Source organism: Grammomys surdaster, unplaced genomic scaffold (genome assembly GCF_004785775.1).
Source record: "Grammomys surdaster isolate TR1022 unplaced genomic scaffold, NIH_TR_1.0 271, whole genome shotgun sequence".
NCBI lineage: Eukaryota > Metazoa > Chordata > Mammalia > Rodentia > Muridae > Grammomys > Grammomys surdaster.
Genome location: NW_021604712.1, coordinates 155,013 through 175,202, shown reverse-complemented (window position 1 = coordinate 175,202; position 20,190 = coordinate 155,013). Strand labels below are relative to the sequence as shown.

Below are 20,190 nucleotides of genomic sequence, written 5' to 3'. Positions count from 1 at the left end.
TGGCACATCTCTATCTGGACTGACTGCTCAAGCAAGGCAGTCGATTTAGGCTTCATGAGAGTAACAGGGTAATCTTTTGCTGTTTATTCACAAAATTATAATGTATGCAAGGTTCTGTAAAAATACTGTGGAGTTGTTGGAAGCACTGGTAGAGGATTGTGTCAGGGAAGCATGAGCTCAAGATAAACATTGAGAAACTCGGCAATTCTTTGACCAGGGTATTGATTCTATGATTCCATATAAAGGTTCCTAAAGGATTACATTTAAAAAAAACAAAACAAAAAAACAAGGCCAGGCGGTGGTGGTGCACGCCTTTAATCCCAGCACTTGGGAGGCAGAGGCAGGCAGATTTCTGAGTTCGAGGTCAGCCTGGTCTACAGAGTGAGTGCCAGGGCTACACAGAGAAACCCTGTCTCAAAACACCAAAAAAAAAAAAAAACCCTGTTATAATAAATACTTACATTAAATCCCTCTAATTAGACAAGGATTTTTCCATATAATTGCTCTTACAGCAAATGATATCTAAATGTTATAATTACAAATATGTATATTTTTAGTAAAATATTCCTTATTTATAAATAACATCCCGTTCTTGTCCTTAGAGCAAATACAATTGAGAAAAATGTATAAATATCCTACATAGCGCATAAATTATCTTAGCACTGCCAAGACATTAGGTTCTAAATATGTGATATTTAGATCCTCTGTACCTATTCAGAGTTCTTACTGGTGGATCCTGATTGTTCCTAATCCTGCCATTTCTATGTCACTGTGAAAACAATTACCATTACATTTTTATTCTGTCTTACTTAAAAAGTGCCCAGGACTTAGTTTGATCGTGTTCTCATAATCTAAAAGAATACTTAGAGAAGCAAAAGTCAGAAGCTCTCTGCCTCAGGCTACATGTCTTTTTGTTTTTAAACAGCCCCCCCCTTATTCCCAGGTATGTATGTATGTGTATATATTTGTGTGTGTATATATATGTTTTATATATGTATATGTGTGCGTCTGTGTATGTATGTATGTATGCATGCATGCATGTATGTATGTATGTATATACTACAGTAGGTTTTGTATACAGCATGCATGCTGGGAATTAACTCTGGTCCTGTCAGATCCAGCAAGAGCCCTCAACTGCTGAGTCATTTCTCTAGTCGATTCCTTCTTGGTCTTTAATCAGAAGAACCTTGCAGACTTTAATTCATTGTGTACTTTTACTACAACTAGACTTTCTGCAGTATAAAGTGATACTTGAAAAGGTTAATTTATAGGCTAATTATAGAAAAATATAGAACCACAAGATGATACCATTACATACTTTTAACAATGAGTATAATGGTTTGGATACGAAATATTTCAAAGGTGATTTGGGGGAGCTTGGGACCCAGTTAATGGTGTTATTGAGAGATAGATATTTGGATCACGGGGTAAGAACCTCATTAGTAGAAAATCCATTGATGAGTTCCTGGTTGAAGTGTCAGGAAGTAGGCCTGGATGAAGGAAGTCAATCACTAAGGGTGTGCTAGTAGTATACTATGTCACTGGCTTTTCCCCTTTCTGTTTCCTGATCACCATGAGGTAAGCAGCTTTGTTCCACTATGCTGATCTGCCATGATTTACTGCCTCACGTTAAGCCCATAAGGAATGAAACTGGTTCACAAACTGAAACCACAAGTCAAAGGAGATGTGGCTCAGTTGGTAGAGTGGTTGCCTAACATGAATGAATACTTGGATCAATCTCAGCACCTCATAAACTGGGTGTGATGAAGCACACATGTGATTCCAGTCCATATAGGAGGCACAGGAGGTCAAGGTTATCTTCTGCTACATAGTAAGTTCATAGTCAGTTTGAGATATCTGAGGGGAAAAATGGGAATTACTTTTTTCCCAATTGTTTGAATGGCCCACGTTTTGTTATAGTACCCAGAGTGATTGACAGAAGCAGCTAAAATTAAAACTATGAAGTTCAGACATGTTTTGCATACTGCCTGTGAAAATGCCAATTTTGAAGGTGTTTGGTAGTTTCTTATATCACTTAGCTTCCCTCTTTTGGATATTTACCCTTGAAAAATGAAAAAATGAAAGCATATCCTCACCAAAATGTTTATAAACAAATGTGCCCACAGCAGCTTAATCATGCACTACCAAAAAATGGAAACAGCTCACATCCTTCCCTCTGAGTGAGCATACTAACAAATTGTGATATGGCATAAACTTGAACATCACTCGGCTATCAAAAGGAACAAAATGTTGGTATGTACAAGGACTTGGATGTACTTTAATTGCTTTGTGCTTAATTTAGGGGCAGTTCCCAAAGATTATATAGTATATAGTTCTGTTTATATATTTGAAAAAGTATTATGAAAATAAACATAAATTTTGCTGGGCTGTGTGATGTTTCATACCTTTAATCTCAGCATGGAGTACAGGGTACAGGGGCAGAGGCAGGTAGATCTCTGAGAGTTCAAGGATACCCAGAGCTATACAGAGAAACCTGTCTTGAAAAACTTAATATTCATTGATTGCTTGATTAATTAATTCATTTAAAAAGTCAGTAATTGCCATAAGCTGGAAGTAGGGAAAAGGTCTGACTTTATACTCTTATAATGAGAGAATTCTTTGTGCGTATTGGAATTATTCTGCAGCCTGTTTTAGTGGTAGCTTATAGGATCCTAATCCACGTGCTAAAACTCAGAATTCTCCCCAAAGTGAATTTTATTGTATAGCTGCATTTTAAATAGTAACTAAAACTCAAAAGTAACTGAACTAGTTAAATGTAAGGTAAAATATTTAATATATTTATTTTATGTGCTATGTTTGTGTGTGTGTGTGTGTGTGTGTACATATACATACGTACCATAGCACACATGTAGAGTCAGGGCAGACTTGCAGGGAATTAGTTCTCTTTATTACATGAGTTTGTGGAATAAAACTTTGTCAGGCTTGGTGGCAAATGCCTTTACCTACTAAACTATCTACTGGGTAAAACTTATAAAGATACTTAGTTTTAAAAAGTATGTAAGTTAATGGCAGTAACCATGAATCTGATTTGGAGTGCTCTCAATCAGTCTGTAGTGCTTGCTCAGTTCTGTTAGAATCTAGGAACATTGGTTGTGATCAGGGTAGATGAACATAAGGTAAGAGCTTATGTTTGCTGTTAAAGGATGGATGCAGTGGAATAATCTGTTTGCACCAGTCATTTTATATAGTTTATACCAGTCATTTTATATAGTTATGAAATATATTTTAAAGGAAAGAAGTATGAAATAAGCTTGGTACCATCTCTGTCTGTGATGAGACAGAGGTAGACAGGACATCTTGTTATATAAGAGAGCCACTTGCTGTTGAATTTTGTTCCGGAGTAATACTTCTAATACTGTACAAGAGAGGTATGTATGCAAGATTTATGGTAATCCTTTCATTAATTGTTGAGGTGCAGTGCTCTTCACCCTAACTCTCACCCCAGGTCAGTGACTCCTTTGAAATTAGTTCCTATTTCTCCTCAGGAAAAAAGATGCATATAGCTGCCTACTCACACACATTTGCATGTAACAAATTTCACAGCCCTCCTGAACGTCAGGCATGAACATGAAGTTAAGAAGCCCTGGCTTAGCTTGAGGTTTGTTTTTAAATGGAAAGAAACAAGGGAACTGGAGTTAACTCGTTATATCCTGGCTTTGTTATGACAGTTTGTGGAAAACATTAATTGTTGCTTAATTATTTCACCAATAAAGTGGACAAGAGTATAGCCTGGTAGTGCATATTAGTTAGCAGGCTAGTTGTTTAAATATACAATGACAACTAGCTCAGTATCTTTTCAAGGTACAAAACATTAATAATCCCTTGTGGGTCAGTAGCAAGTCTCATGAAAGGATAAATGGTCAGCCCTGGGAGGAAAGGTCTGCAAAGAGCAGTGGGGTTGCTTTGCTCTGCTCTTACTTTTGCTGAAGATAGTCTTAACTTTTGAGCAAGGAGAAATGTTTTTCATCCTTTAAAAGATTGTGTTATTTATTTGCTCATTTATTCGTTTGAGACAGCACCTCACTGTGTAGTCCTAGAACTTACTATGGAGATCAGACTAGCTTAGACTAGAATTCATAGAGATCCACCTGCTCCTGTCTCCAGAGTGCTAGTATTAAAGGCAAACACAATGATACCCAGCTGTATTTCATTTATTTTATGATACAGGTATTTTGCTTGAGTGTATATGTTTGTACCACATGTGTGCCCGGTGTTTACCAAGGCCAGATAAGGGCATCATATCCCCTGGAATTGGAGTTACAGATGCAGCCCTATGGGTGCTGGGAACTGAACCTAGGCTCTCTGCAAGAGCAGCAAGTGTTCTTAACCACTGAGCCACCTCTGCAGCACTTGTCCATTTGATTTCTTCCACATGTTCCTTGATCTTGAGTTTATATAAAGAAGCCTCCACGCTGTGATTTTTGGCATATGCTCTCTTGAGTGCAGATAATGAAGGTTCATCTGAATGGAAGGTGAGGTGTGCAGCACAGACATTCTTCCCCCTCCCTCAATTTTTAAGTCTTATTTAGTTGCCTTAGTTCTTCAGTGTTTCTATGGTTAGGGAGAGTGGTAAGTTGAGTGATTTCTCCTGGAAGACCATGGTAGAATAGCAATCAGTTTCACTCTGAGCAGAATGGGCCCATTAAATATTTGCTATACATAAAGCCAGGAGAAACACATCCTAGTGAATATGTCCATCTTGAAACTGAGGTGTTAGTGTCTTTGAGGGTGGCAGCCATACCCACAGCTTTAGTAGTGGGAATGATGACAGACTTAAGAAGAATCCCTAAACACAGGCACTGCATTCTCACTGGATGACCTTGGTTAGTAGCTATTCAACCCTAATCATGTGGTTGATTTAATTCCCACAGCCCTTTCAGGATGTTTGATAGCTTTCCATATTAAGTATGTCCTTGTTATACTTCTTTGCCTATTTTTCTAGCTGTCTTCTTTGCTAAAGAAGAAAAGAAGAAAACACAAAAAGATTGCTTTGCACTTTTCCCTGTTTGCAAAGGGTTGATAACTGTGGGCTCCTACGACAGACAGTACCTACCTACCAGCAGCAAGGCTTAAACTCTGAAAGGCTTGCTGCCTCCAAAGCTTGTTACTGTCACAGTTCTTCTCAGTCTTCTTCAGAGCCCTTCTCTGCCTGTTAAGGATGTTTCCATTCCTCGTAAAGATGACTGCTTGAGTGCATCCTCGTGTGAAGATGACTGCTTCTTGTGGGTCTGCAGATTTATCTATAGGCCAGAAGTGGACAGGGTGGTGATTTTGGAATCTCACAGCTACAGGTTCAAACAGAGCTGTGAGGCGGGCTTATTGGGTTCATTGATGGGATAGAACAGTACAGTCCTTGATTATTTCACTGCCCAGACACTCTCACAGCCGTTTATTCAGGAAATATAACTTGAAAAAGATTAAAATCTTCCAACAGACCCCTTGTGGTTGAATGCTTTCTGGGTACATGAGCTTTCCTACAGCTCTGGGCAGCACTGTGAAAGTGTATCCAGCATGAAAGCAGACAGCAGTTGGAGCTTACAGACCTTTCTGCTCTCCTTCTCTGTGGTTTAACCAAGCCACGATAGACCTTTGCATTTAAGTGTGCTTGTTACCATTTGAATCTAGACTGATGTACATTTTTTGAGTGTTATTTTTAAGGTTATGGAGCCTCTAGGAGATTGGGCCTTGCTGGCAGGAGAGATCGCTAAGGACAGGTCATTGGAGATGAGACCTACTCCTGATGCTCTATGTGGTGCCACGTGAATAAGCTTTGGCTACATCTTTGCACTGCTGTTTTCCCTTCTGTGATTGGCTGATATTTCTGATACCAAGAGCAAAATAAAGGCTTCCTTCCTTAGTTGTTTCTGTCAGGTATTTTGATCACAACTTTGGAAGAAATAACTATTACAGTGATCAAAAAGAAACACAACCAAAACGGGTCATGTGAAGTAACTACCACTTTGGAGCCCTAAGTGCACAGGAGAAACAACCAGGAGGACAAAGATGAAGAGTTGGAAACATGACACGGGCATTCTGATGCTCTTGATGCAGTTAAATTCCTGTTGTAATGAAGGACCCAGTGACAATGTAGGAAATCTAGCTAGCAACCTAAAGGCAAAGTTGACGGCTGAGGAGGTGGCTTGGGATAAAAACCGTACTGTACAAGCATGGCAATCTGAGTTTGGATCCCAACACCTCGTAAAAAGCCAAATGTAGTGGCTTCCATCTTTAACACCAGTGCTGGGTGAAGATAGACCCTGGGAGCTCCCTGGTCACCACACCCACAAGCACCTCCAACCTACCCCACAGAAGTTTAATAATTCCCCAAATACAGAGCAGCACCAAGAATCATGGGCTGGGGAACCACAGCGAATGGAAACTGATTGTGAATTATAAAACGTGAGATGAGAGGAGGAGGAGCAGCAGTCTGGGAGGTAGAGGGTCACGGCAGAGCTCCATGCTGTGAGAGCAGAGCAGCCTGGATAAAATTCTACTTACATTTCCATCTTTGCCCTTTGCCACCTCTCTTTTGAATTCACATGACTTGTGTGAAAACACAGTAAAATACGAAAAAGGATGGATGGTTATTTAATCAATCAGATGTATGTATGAAGTGGCTGTACTAAACAATAAAATGGAACACCAGGTGACAGCTGTATCGAAAATCTCAGGAAAGATGAAAGTAGCCTTATACAAAGACATTTACTGTAGCATTTCATTTATATGGACTTTTCAAGTAGGCAAAAAAGATGAAAAATTCAAAGCAGTGGTTGGCTCTAGTAATGAAGTCTTACCCAGAAAAGGGCATAAAGGAACTTTGTTTGATGTTCATAATGTCCTACATTTTGATGGGAGTTTGGCAATCCAGGTATCAAATGGGCTGGAGGTGGTGGTACACGCTTTTAATCCCAGCACTCAGGAAGCAGAGGCAGGCAGATCTCTCTGAGTTTCAAAGCCAGACTGGTCTTTATAGTGAGTTCTAGGACAGGCAGAGCTACAGAGTAAGACATTGCCTCGAAAAATTATCAAATGTTATACTTGTATTTTCCTGTATCTTAGTCATTTAATTCCAGTATTGAATTCTAGTTGGTGGTACCCATCAAGTTAGTCTGATGTCTTCAGCTTCCTTTGAATGAATATCTGAAAGAAAAGATAGTTGATAAAACAAATGCAGATAGGATATTTATTGTAGGACTTAAACTGTTGAATATCTGGTGATTGCATAGTTCTTTCGAATTACATATATTTTAAATGATAGTAGAAAATGGGGAGTGAGGCTGAAAACAGCCATAATCTAAGTTGTTGGGCCTTATGGTAACTCACCTTATGGTGACTCAGAACAAAGGAACTTGAAAGAGTAGAGGCTGGAAAGGAAGCTACTTTAAAGACATATTACCTGATAAGGCTGGAATCAACCAGCTCTGGAAAAAGAAAATACCCACATATTTCCTGATCTGTAAGTGCTTAGCACTCTGGTGCTTTGATAAGGTTGTCAGGATGTTTGTGAGAGGCACAAAGCACAAGTCAGAAGTATTTAATCCTGATGAGAGTTTTCTGCCTTTTCTCTAGCGTTGCCACTTCCTCGGAGGCTATGTTTATTAAAATTTATGGTTGGAAACATAATTATTTCCTCAAGGACAGTGTTTTCTCTGGTTTCTTGTGGGAGTAGGGTTTAGTTCAGAGTATTAAACCCAGCCCACATGTTTGCTCAGCAAGCATTCTGTTCCTGAGCTGTGCTCCTGAAGCATTGATTTCAGTCTCCATCCCTGCTTGTGCACGTAGCAAATCCTGAGTTGATCAATGTATAAATAGGATTTGGAAGAGAAAAAATATGAAAGGCCATTTACTTTTAATGAAATTTATATTGGTTATGGGTGACACAAGTGATGTTAGGAAACAGTGCATTTGGGACTGGACAGATATCTCAGTGGTTAAGAGCTCATAGAGGACCCGAGTTCAGTTCCCAGCACTCAGGTCTAGTGGCTCACAGCTACCTGGAACTCTAGCTCTCTCTTCTTTCAGACACTGCACTCACATGAAAAGTCTCCCAGCCCCAAAGAAACTAAATCTCTTTTAAAAAATTGTTTATAAAAAAAACATGGCACTTCATTGTTCACTCCTGTTGTAATACCCACATACAGAAGCATCTGAAAATTCAGACAAAAGGAAAATACTGGGTTCATCTAAGAAGTCTAAAATGCTATGGTCCTAGCACCTGTCTTCACACATGTGGATGAGCTAGGGAAAGAGTGTTGCTAGTGAAGTTAGCATGTACTCCGAAGTCCAAGAACAGGGCCAGAGTCAGGGAAAGAGAGGAGAAGCCTACAACCAGGCATTAGTTAGTCTAGCATTTCACCTACTCTTCTCTGTTACAGCAGCTCTCCATGAGGGGATAGTGGCTTGCTCCAGGGATATGAAAGTGAAGCTCTGAGAAGCAAATGAACCATGCCTAGCCACCCTGTGGTTAAGGCCAGGCATGAACCCACTTCTGCCTGATCTGAAGCCCTTCTCATCCTACCCACACTCTTAGTGACTCCAGTATGCCAAGAAGGATCCTTCATTTCTAGTGAAATAAAACCAAGCACTTGTTTTCTCTCCTAAGGTTATTAGTGTAGTCTTACAGTTCATCCCATTGTACCTGAAGATTCATTTCGTTTTCTCATTAAGCAAACACAAGGCTGGTAGTGCCAGGAATTTGATATGCCCTTAGTGTGAGGGACTAAAGACCTGTGTGCGCTTAACAAGTCTAACCTGTTTGTAGTGTTTAACTAGCCAATTCCTGTCTGAGCATTCTTTAGAAAGTAATTATACCCTTCAGGTTATACCCATCTGAGTCCTGAAAATTGTTCACCTTAGATCCAAGGGCCTGCATTACTTCTATTATTGTTGTTGTTTTTAATGGAAAGAGCATAGCGGAGACACCTGTATCAACTTCTCTGAAAAAGCACAGAAATGGCTTGGTTCTCTAGGTGGGTATTTGTCTCCTGTTGAAAATTTTCTGTCACAGTATTTTTTCTAGCCCTATTTTTGTTTTTACATGAAGGGCAATTTTTACCTGGAATAAAGTTGTTTGCTGCCTGTTACAGATGACCTTTGAGATGCTAGGTACTTGAAGGCAACAGTATCTGCCTGGACTGGTCTTTTTCTGTTGTTGTGGGATTTTGACCTTTGTTGGTAGTTGTTACATGCTTTTATCATGTCCTTCCCCATTCACAGATGGTAGCCCTCGGGAAACCCTGATGCATTTTGCTGTGCGGCTTGGACTGCTGCGGTTGACATGGTTCCTGTTACAGAAGCCAGGTGGCCGTGGAGCTCTCAGCATCCACAACAAGGAAGGGGCAACGCCTGTAAGCCTGGCACTGGAGCGAGGTTATCACAAGCTTCACCAGCTTCTGACTGAGTAAGTGTCCATTCCCGGTCCTCTCCTGTCAGTAGCCCCACCCCATATTTCAGAGTAGTACAGCCCACTGGCTCTGCACCTCGCCTGTGCTGACGGAGGGCTGTAAGTTTGCTCCTGCTAACTGCTTCATTGTCAGAGGCCAGCGTGAGTCATGTTTCCATTTTTCTTTCTCTTGTCTCTGTTTTCACAGCTTCTTGCCACTTGTATTTTATTGAGAACTCAATGAAATCTTGTCTGTGGAAGTAGTGTAATGTTACTAGTGTATAGAGTATATGACCAAGTAGAGGAAGAAACAGTTTTACTGTGCTACATTTTTTTCCTGTAATGTCTTCAAGACATGAACAAGATAATTAGAAATTAGTAGTTAGATGTTATAATTGTATATAAAATATGGAAAAGGTTGAATTTTAGTTTGAATGCAATTTCTGTGAATAAAGTTAAGAGAAGTAGTTTCTTATGAGTGCAGTTAAAAGCAATTACATTGTTGGAGAAATATGCAGTAGGAAATCCTGTTTGTCTTTGGGTTCAGTTCTGTGTTTCGTTAAAGACTCCTTTGGAGGAAGACTACTAGTCAAAACATTGAAGAATGTTTTTTTCCTTTATAAATAAAGGAATAAATGCTTTAGAGTAGCCAATGCTTCTTCATTGGAATATTTTCTTCCTTAGTATATTTTACTAGTTTTATGATCTTCATTTTTCTATCATATCATATGAGCCAAAACTATATTGCTTCCCTGTTCTTTACTATTGAGAGACTCCTTGTAAACTGAGGCAGTATTTCCAGATTCTCAGATATTGTCCTTTGCTTGAGTCAGACTTCATGAGGTTGGATTTCCATGTCATTATTAGTCGCATGTGAACAAGGTAATTGGGAAGGACCAGGAAGAGGGCTTAGAAGTTAAGACAGCTTACAGTTATATAAGCAGAACTCTTTTTGTTGCAGTTGTTTCATTTGCTAGGCTTATAGGTTTCCCAGTCAAGCCAGGCAGAAATATCCCTGCAGACAGCTTTATAGTGGTGCTGAGATGCAGCAGTGGAAAGGAGGGGCACCCTTCATCTTGGATGAGCTTTGGACACTGAGTCTCACATTCCAGAATGTAGTCTATTCTATTCCTCCATGCTTACCGTCTGGCCAGTGATCAATTTCATTCTGTTGTTTGCCTCATGGTTTCAGAGAGGGCTACATTGTTCTAAAAATTGAAGCAATTAACTCAGGACAAGTATTCCTATTTTCAAAGGCAGTTAGTTCCTCCAGAGTTGATGTAACAGCTGAGTGTTTGCTGGGAAGTGGAGTTTGTTCCGGACCACCATCCAAATGGGGAAGTAAGATGATTGCAGCAGCTTCATTACATGTTTGAACCCTGGTGTCACAAGACAGTCATTATAGCAGGATTTGAAATTTGGAATGTAATTACTCTTTGAGATTTTATTTTAAAGCTGAAGGTCACTAACAATTCATGTTACAGAGGAAGGTGAGGGAAAGTCTGCTCGGGAGATGAAGGAGAGGAACTTGATGAGAGCTTGAGCACTTCCTGAGGTCCCTCTGCCTTCAGGAAGTCCTCTGAGTAGTCACTGGTTTAAAGCCAAGGAAAGTGCTGAGTCACAGCTGCCCAGTGAAAGAGTAGATGTGGCTCTCCTCATTCTCTCAGTCTTAGTTGAATACCAGTAAGCTTTGCTAGAATTTCAGCCATGGTGGTCGGTTAGGAGAGATCATTTTTTCCCTCTCTCTGTTGTAGGAACTCTGTCTGTCTGTCTGTCTGTCTGTCTGTCTATCTATCTCTCTGTCTGTCTCTTTGTCTCTCTCTTGTACTCCTTTGGCCAAATTTGATTACATAACTCAGTGATATAACTATCACTACTATCCATTTCTAGTACCTTCTATGAACTCACATAGAAACCCTGTACCCATGAAGCACTAGCTCTCTATTCACTCTGTCCCCACCCTCTAGTAACCTCTGTTCTCCCCTCTCTCTCTCTCTCTCTCTCTCTCTCTCTCTCTCTCTCTCTCTCTCTCTCTCTTTCTCCAAGAATCTTCATTCCGAGTCCCTCACATAAGCAGAAGGTAGAGTGGTTGTCCTTCTGCATCTAGTTTCTTTAATATCATACAATGTCCTTTAGATTCAGCTGTCAGGTGGGCATGGTAGCACACACATTGAATCCCAGCACTTGGGAGGCATAGGTGGGTGGATCTCTATGAGTTTGAGGCACCCTGGTCTACACAGGATGTTCTAGACTATCCAGGGCTATGTTGAGAGACCCTGGCTCAAAAACAAAAATGATTGAGCTGTTACATAGTATGTGTCAGAATACTAGTATATATTTTAAGATTTCAAAAAGAGATTTAAATGTTCTCATAAAAAAAAAACCTAGCGGATATGGTGATGAATATGTTACGTAGGTTGATTTATACCTTATACACCTGTCAATCACACCATAAATATACAGAGTTTTTTTTTTTTAATGTCAGTTTTTTAAAGGCCCAAATAAAGTTAAAAGGTAGGAGAGAAGTAACCTAAATTTTGGTCAACAGGTGGATAAACAAAGTATGTACATTAGAGGGGAATCAGGCAAATTCACTGGTCTATGGTAAGAAGGTAGTGAGCCTGAAATGAGTGACAGGTCTCATAACAGACTGCCATTGCTCTTTCTGCTTCTGGAATCCTTACCAAGAGTCTGAGGGTGAGATCTGTAGTTCTTTAAATACAGCGAACTTATGGACGTTCCTGAGGAAAGGGTTTATTTTAGAAGACTCATAAAAGTTTTTTTTGAAAGTTAAGAATTGCCAACTACACGTCTCTCCAGTATATACTAAAGTCATTAGACATTGGATGACTTGCCTGTCTTTTCCCTCACATTTTAATTTTCTTCCTGATAGGCCTGGTCCATGCTGTCTCTTTCTCTCCATCATTCTTTTTCTTTCCCTTTTCTTTTGATACTGAGAGCTGAGCGCAGGGCTTTAGGAATGGTCCGCTTGTACCTCTCACTACTGTGCTGCATTCTTTACTCTTTTGGGCATATATGTAGAATGCTTACCAGTGAAGGACAGAGGGCAATACAGGGTGACTTCTTCTTTTGTTCCACCTGAAAGGTTTTTGTTTTGTCCTGAAACAAGAGCTTGTTTGTTTCTTTGGTTTTGGCTAGACTGCCTGGGCAGCACCCTGATTCTCTTGTCTCTACCCAAGCACTAGGGGTGACAGATCTAGTCTACCATGCCTAGCTTTTTATGTTGGTGCTAGAAATAGGAACTCAGATCTCTTGCTTGCACAACAAGTACTTTACTGAAACATCATTCAGCCAAGGCCTACCTCTTTCATCACCTCCTTTTAAAATTGGGACCAGACTGTGGAAGGATTATGCACTTAAAAGAAAAAAACAAACAACTAAATAGCTTTACCTTCTAGTCTGTGATGGTTACTATAGTTGTCAGCTTGACAGAATCTCTTATCACCTGGGAGATAGGATTCTGGGCATGTCTAGGTAAGATTATCTTGACTGAGTTTATTGAGGTAAGGACTGCCCACTGTAGGTGGTGCCATTCCCTGCCTGGGGTCTTAAACCTTGTAAGTGGAGAAATGGATCTCTGTTTCCTGATTGTGAATATAGTATGACCAGCTAGTTCATGCCTCTGCTTCCTTTACTTCGAGGCCAAGATGGACTGAACCCTGTGAGCCAGAATAAATCCTTAAGTTGCTTTTTTCAGCCTATTTTTTCACAGCAACAGAAAAACGGATTGTAAAGGGTTGTTTACAAATATATTCTGAACAAAAGTAAAGGTGTAACAGAAATGACCACCAAGATAGTACCATTTCGAACACCATTCCCTTAATGATGAACAGTGAGTGGCATGGGTGACATTACGTCACTCATAGAGGCTTAAGGGCACATGATGTCCACATGACATCGTTTTGTACTTCCAAATCATTTCACGTTTCAGTTCAGTTCCCACATCCCAACTCATTCTTAAAATAGAATTTTTGTGTTCATTCAATCAATTTTACACCTTTAAATTTTTTTAATTTCTTAAATATTTATTTTATATGTGTTAATGTTTTGCTTTTATGTATCTATGTGCACTAACTACTTGCATATCTGGTGCCCATGGAGTCGTGAAGAGGGCATCAGATCCCCTAAAACTGGAGCTTTGAATGGTTGTGAGTCACCATGTGAATTTTGGGAACTGAACCTGGTTCCTCTGGAAGAGCAACAAGTGCTCTCAATCTCTGAGACATCTCTTTAGACCTTGAGTTCTACACCTTCCTAGGATAATTCATTTGCAGATAAGAAAAAGTATACCCAAGTTCTTCACGTCATACATTCACACGTAGCCTCCCAGTCTTAATAAGCTATCCAGTTTCTTTATAGTAATGGAGTATGTCACATCGGACCATGAAGATGAGAGGGTCTGCATGGAGGTGATCACATCCTTGTGCGTCTTTCCCTTCGTCTTCTCAGGGTTCAGCTTCAGAGTGAGGCCCGGGATCCCAAACACTGTGACTCTGCCTAAGTAGCTTGTAGCCGCTGAGCCTTGCTATCGCCAGTCACTATTAAGGATATTTTTGTTAGTTATCTTTTTTCTTAGTCTTCTTCATTTATTGTTTGTTTGTTTGTTTACATTTATTTATTTATTTATTTATTTATTTATTTATTTTATGACCCATGGACATTAACTTTTACTTAGTATAACTACAAGGAAAGGAATGTTTATTGGCTTTACTCTCATTTTGATCTTATTCTATTACTGCGAGTATATTTATGATCTGAAAATTTATCTTCAATAAAATGTTACCAGTCTTATGAGAAATCTTAGGCTCAAAGGAGTTCGTGTAGTCCTGCTCCGGGTTCAGGTAGATCATAGTCATTTCTTCCAGTTTGCAGTTTCTATCAGAACCTCTCCCATGTTAATGATGGATCAAGTAGAGACAGAACTCTGATTGGCAGGTTCGAGGCTTACTGACTGCTAAGAGGTGATGACCATAGATGAGGGTGGTTTTGGAACAATCTGAGTAAGAAAAGCTTGAACAAGTTGTTAGCACATTTGACCGCCATCTCACACATCATAAAGAATGAGTTTTAGAACCTGCATCCTTTGTGCAGATGATACTGGAAGCAAGGTAGCACCTAAGAGTGCAAGCCCAGTAGCATTTTTACTCCACCACTCTGGAGCATGTTACTTCAAGTGCATGAAGCTTCTTTTCTTCTCTCAGTTTTGCTTTCCCCACCTGATAAAGGATGATAATGTTTCATCATCCTCAAGTGATAGCTAGAGACCTAGAGTATGTAGTGCAAGAATTATGAGTTAGTGGCCAGGTTCTCGAGAGTCTAGAATAAATAAAGGAGCATCAGTATTGGAGTTTGAAGAGATACTGTGTTGTGTGTTGATTGCTGAGAGGTGAAGAGCTTCGGGAAAGCCTTAACTTCCTCTCTTGCATACATGATTTACAGAAAGTCTTTCATCCACTCCACGCTGCTGCTTTAGGTCTTTGATAAATAGAACTGTGCTGCCTCTGCTGCTGCTCTCCTCAGTCATGTGGTGGTTTGCACTAGTTGAAATGTGTGCAGATGCTTTGATAATCTATACGGTGACCTCCTGGAAAGTCTCATAAAATTGTGTGTAAAAATGACAGTAAACTTAAGGCCATTCCACTGTCAACTCAAATTCCGGTTGCTTAGTCTGCTGAGAATTCTTTTTTGTAGTATATACCATGACTTTCTGAAAGTTAAAATTAGTAGAGAAATGGAAACAATTTCAGGAATATTACAAGTTGATTTAAGAATGACTTACAGCGCCTCTGTCTTTAGAAGAAAAGAATTTCTTTTAAGACTGTCAACTCTTGAGTATTTACATAAAATGCTGAGATATTTCAATTGCTATTAAGAGCCACTTTATGAGTATTTATCTTCATAAGCTTTATCTGATTTTTAGCATTGATTCAACAAATAGTTATGTATTGAATGCTTGTGTTGCAGTAGAATCCATAGTTAATACATTTCAGATACTATTTTAACCCTACAATGACCATTCTGAAGTAAATGGTTTTTATGATTTGTGGATGAAAAATGGTTGTTCAGACAACTAAAGTAAGTAGGATACGTAAAAAGTGGTTTGACACAGACATTAATGGAAATATAAGGCAAACATTCTTCCCTGTGTAGAAATTTGACAGAAAAAGAAGGAATTCAGAGAGAGACTGCCAGAGTGCAGAATATAATAGTACTTAAGTACAGAAGGGTGGCCTGCTTTCCATTAGCCCCTGCCTCTGTTTGAAGAATGTAGGATCCTCATTGTAATGGGGTTATGTTTGTGAGTTTTTGAATCCTTTCAAGACTCTTACAGGCTGGAGGATGGCTCAGCGGTTAAGAGCACTGACTGCTCTTCCAGAGATCCTGAGTTCAATTCCAAGCAACCACATGGTGACTCACAACTATCTGTAACGGGATCTGATGCACTCTTCTGTTGTGTGTCTGAATGTACTCATATAAATAAATAAATTAAAAAAAAAAGACTCTTACATGAAATCCACATGCACACCTCACAGTAGAACACGGGACTATTGTGTAAGATGTGTTGTTAACACTGTGATTGCCTTTTTAGGGTCCTCTTAAGGACTTGATAAGTGGATCACAATAACATATACATATATATATATATATATATATGGAAATGTCATAAAATATGTATAATATATGCTAATAAGACATTCATAAAAATAGTTACATTGAATAACTATTTTGCAAAACAATATATTTGGCTCAAATTGAGTATCAGTAGCATGGAGTGAAGTTGTATGATTTTAAAAAATGAAATATAATCCTGTACATTTATTACAGTTTAGTAGTTAGACTTTTGACACCTTGTCCTTAAAGTGGAAGGACTTTTCCATATTATCATGTATTAGATCATCCTTCAGTTATTTAACTGTGAATGTGCCTTTTCATGCTACATCAATAATATCTATAATTAGTTGTATTATAAATAATCGAATTATGAAAGTTTTTAATGACATGGTTTCTTGAAAGCATTTGTGTTAGCATTCTTATTTAAACAGTAACAACACTCCTTTAGCTGCCTAAATTGGCTGACATTGTATAACAATCATTTTGACAAGGTTTTGTTTAAATGTTTAGTGTCCACAGACACAGAGAAGGATTTGTATTCCTTAAGTACTTTAATTAGAGTTTTATTTTGATCTTAGTGAAATTAATTAATTGGGTGCCTAATTTTTCCACAGACACATTTATTGCTTATGCTTTATTTGTGGATTGTGGATGGTTTATTTTTGTTAACATTTTCTTTTCAATAAAATCTGGAGATGGCAGTGTGGTTATTCTTTTCATCTTTTCTATAAAACACAACTTATAAAAGAACATTCTATTACGCCAAATGGCTTAAATAGAACGAGATAACTATAATTTTAGAATTCTTTTACTGTTTTCTTTTTAATTTTTAGCTTACTTTTTATTTAATTATATTAAATATGTATTATTTAATATTAAATACATATTATTTTTTTTTAAAGATTTTATTTATTTATTTTATGTATGAGTACACTGCAGCTGACTTCAGACACACCAGAAGAGGGCATCAGATCCCATTACAGATGGTTGTAAGCCACCATGTGGTTGCTGGGAATTGAACTCAGGACCTCTGGAAGAACAGTCAGTGCTCTTAACCGCTGAGCCATCTCTCCAGCCCCCATACATATTATTTAATATTCAGAATTCTTGTCTACATTGGTATGTGTTGGTGTACATGCCTAGAGGCTTGAATTTGATTCCTAGTTAAGTGCCCCACCATATTCTTTGAGACAGTATTGAACCAGGAAATTCTCAGTTGGTAGATCGTCTTACCGGTGAGGTTCCAGGATCTTTCTGATCCAGGCCCTGGCCCCCAGCTCTGCAGTTACTGGTCTATGCCCCACCTCTGGCTCTCAGTGTGGGGCTGGAGAGCTGAACAAATTTGTTCATGCTTGCACAGCCGTCACTTTACCCTTTGAGCCTTTTCCATCACACCTAGACCTTTGTAATGTTAATAAATGCTATTTTGAAAGTTTATAAAGATTTAGTATTTGTAGTTCTTGCTTATACCTTTAAATTTTTATAGACATTTGGCTTAAGAAACAGAATGTTCTTCGTAAGTTATCTAGTACCAGTACATTTTCTCCATACTGATATTGTAAAACTAGGTGTCTTGTTCTTATGAAAATGGATAGTGGTTCTGTGATTAATGGCAACAGTTATAGGACTCTACTTTTATATTAAATGAATATTTTATACAGTAACAAGTAGAACTTGTGTATTAAAAAGCATATAAGAAGTTTGTATTTTACATTGTCTAGGAAGAGCTTGGAAAATGTTTATTTCCTTTATCAGAAGAGCGCCTTCACTGATAGGTTGGCGTAACCTCTACATTTATTTGATCATTGGCCACTTAAACTTTGAATAAACAGACAGACATTTGGTGCTGATGATAGACAACACTTGCTCAAATTATGTGTCTTCTTGGCTTTTCTTTTCCTTTAGATTTTTCCTGTGCGGGTTACTTAGGGGACAGAAACAATTCTGTCTCCTGCTTTGGTTTGGATAGGGTTTTGGGCTTGTGTGTTGATCCTCAGTACAGTGGTCTTAGAAGATGAGACATGTTAGACAACCCTAAAGTCTAAGAGGATCACACTTGGAAGAGATAAATGCAGTTCTTATAACCAAAGCTGGTTATAACCGTCTAAACCTAACCCCCAAGTGATTCTTCTGCTTTTATCTAGTAATATGACCCCTGTTTCCATACATGCTTTGGAATTCAGTGCCATCCACCATGAGATGATACAACCGAGGAGAATCTTCCCAGAGCCTATGCTGATACCTTAACTTGTAGCCTTTAAACTATCCTAATAAACCTCTTTTGTTTGTACCTATGCAGCCCAATGTATTTCCTTATGGTAATGAACAAGGGACCAATACATCCCCCACCTCAACCCAAAAAAGAGAGGAAAGACAGTAATATTTCTAGTGAATCTGCATATATGTAAACATTATCTGACAATATCTAGCTAAGACGACTGCTCCATTTTGTGCAAAATAACTCTTTTATCCCCTTGGTCTAGTTGTTGCTCTTCTGGAATTTAGACTTTCTATCTCCATTTCAGTGACGTTGTGGTTGATGTTGTAAGCCCCCTTGAGGTTTGGCAATGTTATAGTGATGTGGTTTCATGAAAGGTATTGCAGGAGCTCTCAAATAAGGAACCAGATTTTGCAGTTCCTTGTCAAAAGTAGGCTCAGGGTAGAGCACCCCACTTGAGAGGGTTGGCCCAAGTGTTTTTATCTTAAAGTGATAGTATGAGTTCGGAACCCAAATAGGATGGGCTTGAGATATTCATGGTGTTTGGGCAGACAAGTGTAAGTATCCGCTTTCAAACCGATGTATTATTATTAGTTTTCCCCACTGCTCTTCACTAGCGTTTTGTTGTAATTGAACAAGAAGTAGCTTGGACTTCTCCTGAATGACTAGTATTGTTACTAAGTCTGGAAAGTCTACTTCTTTATAGTTAATTTGTTGAAGGTTTGTGTGTATGTTAGGATTAAGCCTGATTTTTTTTCTTTTTTTGAAGTTGCAGGGGAAAACAGGAGAGAGCTAAATTATTGACCGTCCTGTGGCAGCTAGGTTACTTGGTATTAATTGAAGTGTACTGTAGGGATATTGAATTTTGTTGAATTGCATATATAAACTACTAGATTTGGTGCCAGTTATAGACTCAATTTGGATGCTATAACTGTATCTGTATAGAACGACTTCTAATTTATACTAGTCTAGAATTGAAAAATGTGTTGTGGATCCTGTAAAATTTGTGAAACACATACTTAATATGCCTGATGGACTTCTGTTGCATATTATACTAAGTTTTTGTTACGTTTGGATGTTGCCATAATTAGAAACTACTACAGTGGTAGTTAATGTTGAAAAGTAAGAAGAGACAGTTTTAGAAAGGAGTCCATGTACAGTTTCTGAGCTTTTGATTTAAAATACAAAGAAGAGCTAGGCTCTAGGTACTGTGCATTTATAAATACAATGTCATGTTCTTTGGTGTTACCTTTTCAGCAAGATTTTGGGAGTTTATCCATAATACAGAAAGACCAGTATGAACATTTGAAACAAATACTTATAACTTAGTACATTTTCAAATAATGGCTTCTTATATTGATCCAGCCCCTTCCTGTTTGATAAGACTTATATTTGCATTTTATAGCAAGTCAACATTTTAATAAATACCTTCTGGAGCTTTGTAAACACATTTTCTTTTACAGTATACATGCTTTCAAAACTTAAAATTTAGACATTCATTATGCCTCTTGGTACCATCTTAAATTGTAATCTAAAGAAAGATTTTGTGTTTAGCTCTACATATAATCTCATTAATCCACAAAAACTACCAAATTAAGCAAATACTTTACTGGAAACAAATAAATAAGTAAAATTTTGCTCATGCTCTGTAGCTCTGTGAAACTGTAGTTTATTTACATTTTACTATATACAGTATATTGGTATTGTAACTTGGAAGATTAAATGTGGGGTTTTTTTTTTGTTCTTGAAAACTAGACAGCTGGGCGGTGATGGCGCACACCTTTAATCCCAGCACTTGGGAGGCAGAGGCAGGTGGATTTCTGAGTTCGAGGCCAGCCTGGTCTACAGAGTGAGTTCCAGGACAGCCAGGGCTACACAGAGAAACCCTGTCTCAAAAAACTAGATAATCCTTTACAACTATATTGTGTTCATTTTG

The 20,190-nt window shown here is 38.6% G+C and overlaps 1 protein-coding gene across 3 annotated transcripts in view; it reads left to right on the top strand.

Annotated features, from left to right (window-relative positions):
* Akap13 (A-kinase anchoring protein 13) overlaps window positions 1-20,190 on the top strand; it is a 285,672-nt gene that overhangs the window by 114,774 nt on the left and 150,708 nt on the right. For 2 of the 3 annotated variants that reach the window (XM_028776648.1, XM_028776646.1), the window contains one exon: window positions 9,238-9,421. In XM_028776648.1, coding sequence (XP_028632481.1) covers window positions 9,238-9,421 — 184 coding nt within the window. Of the gene's footprint in view, window positions 1-9,237; window positions 9,422-18,764; window positions 18,812-20,190 lie in introns of those variants that run through there. The other variant, XM_028776647.1, reaches the window with a different exon arrangement.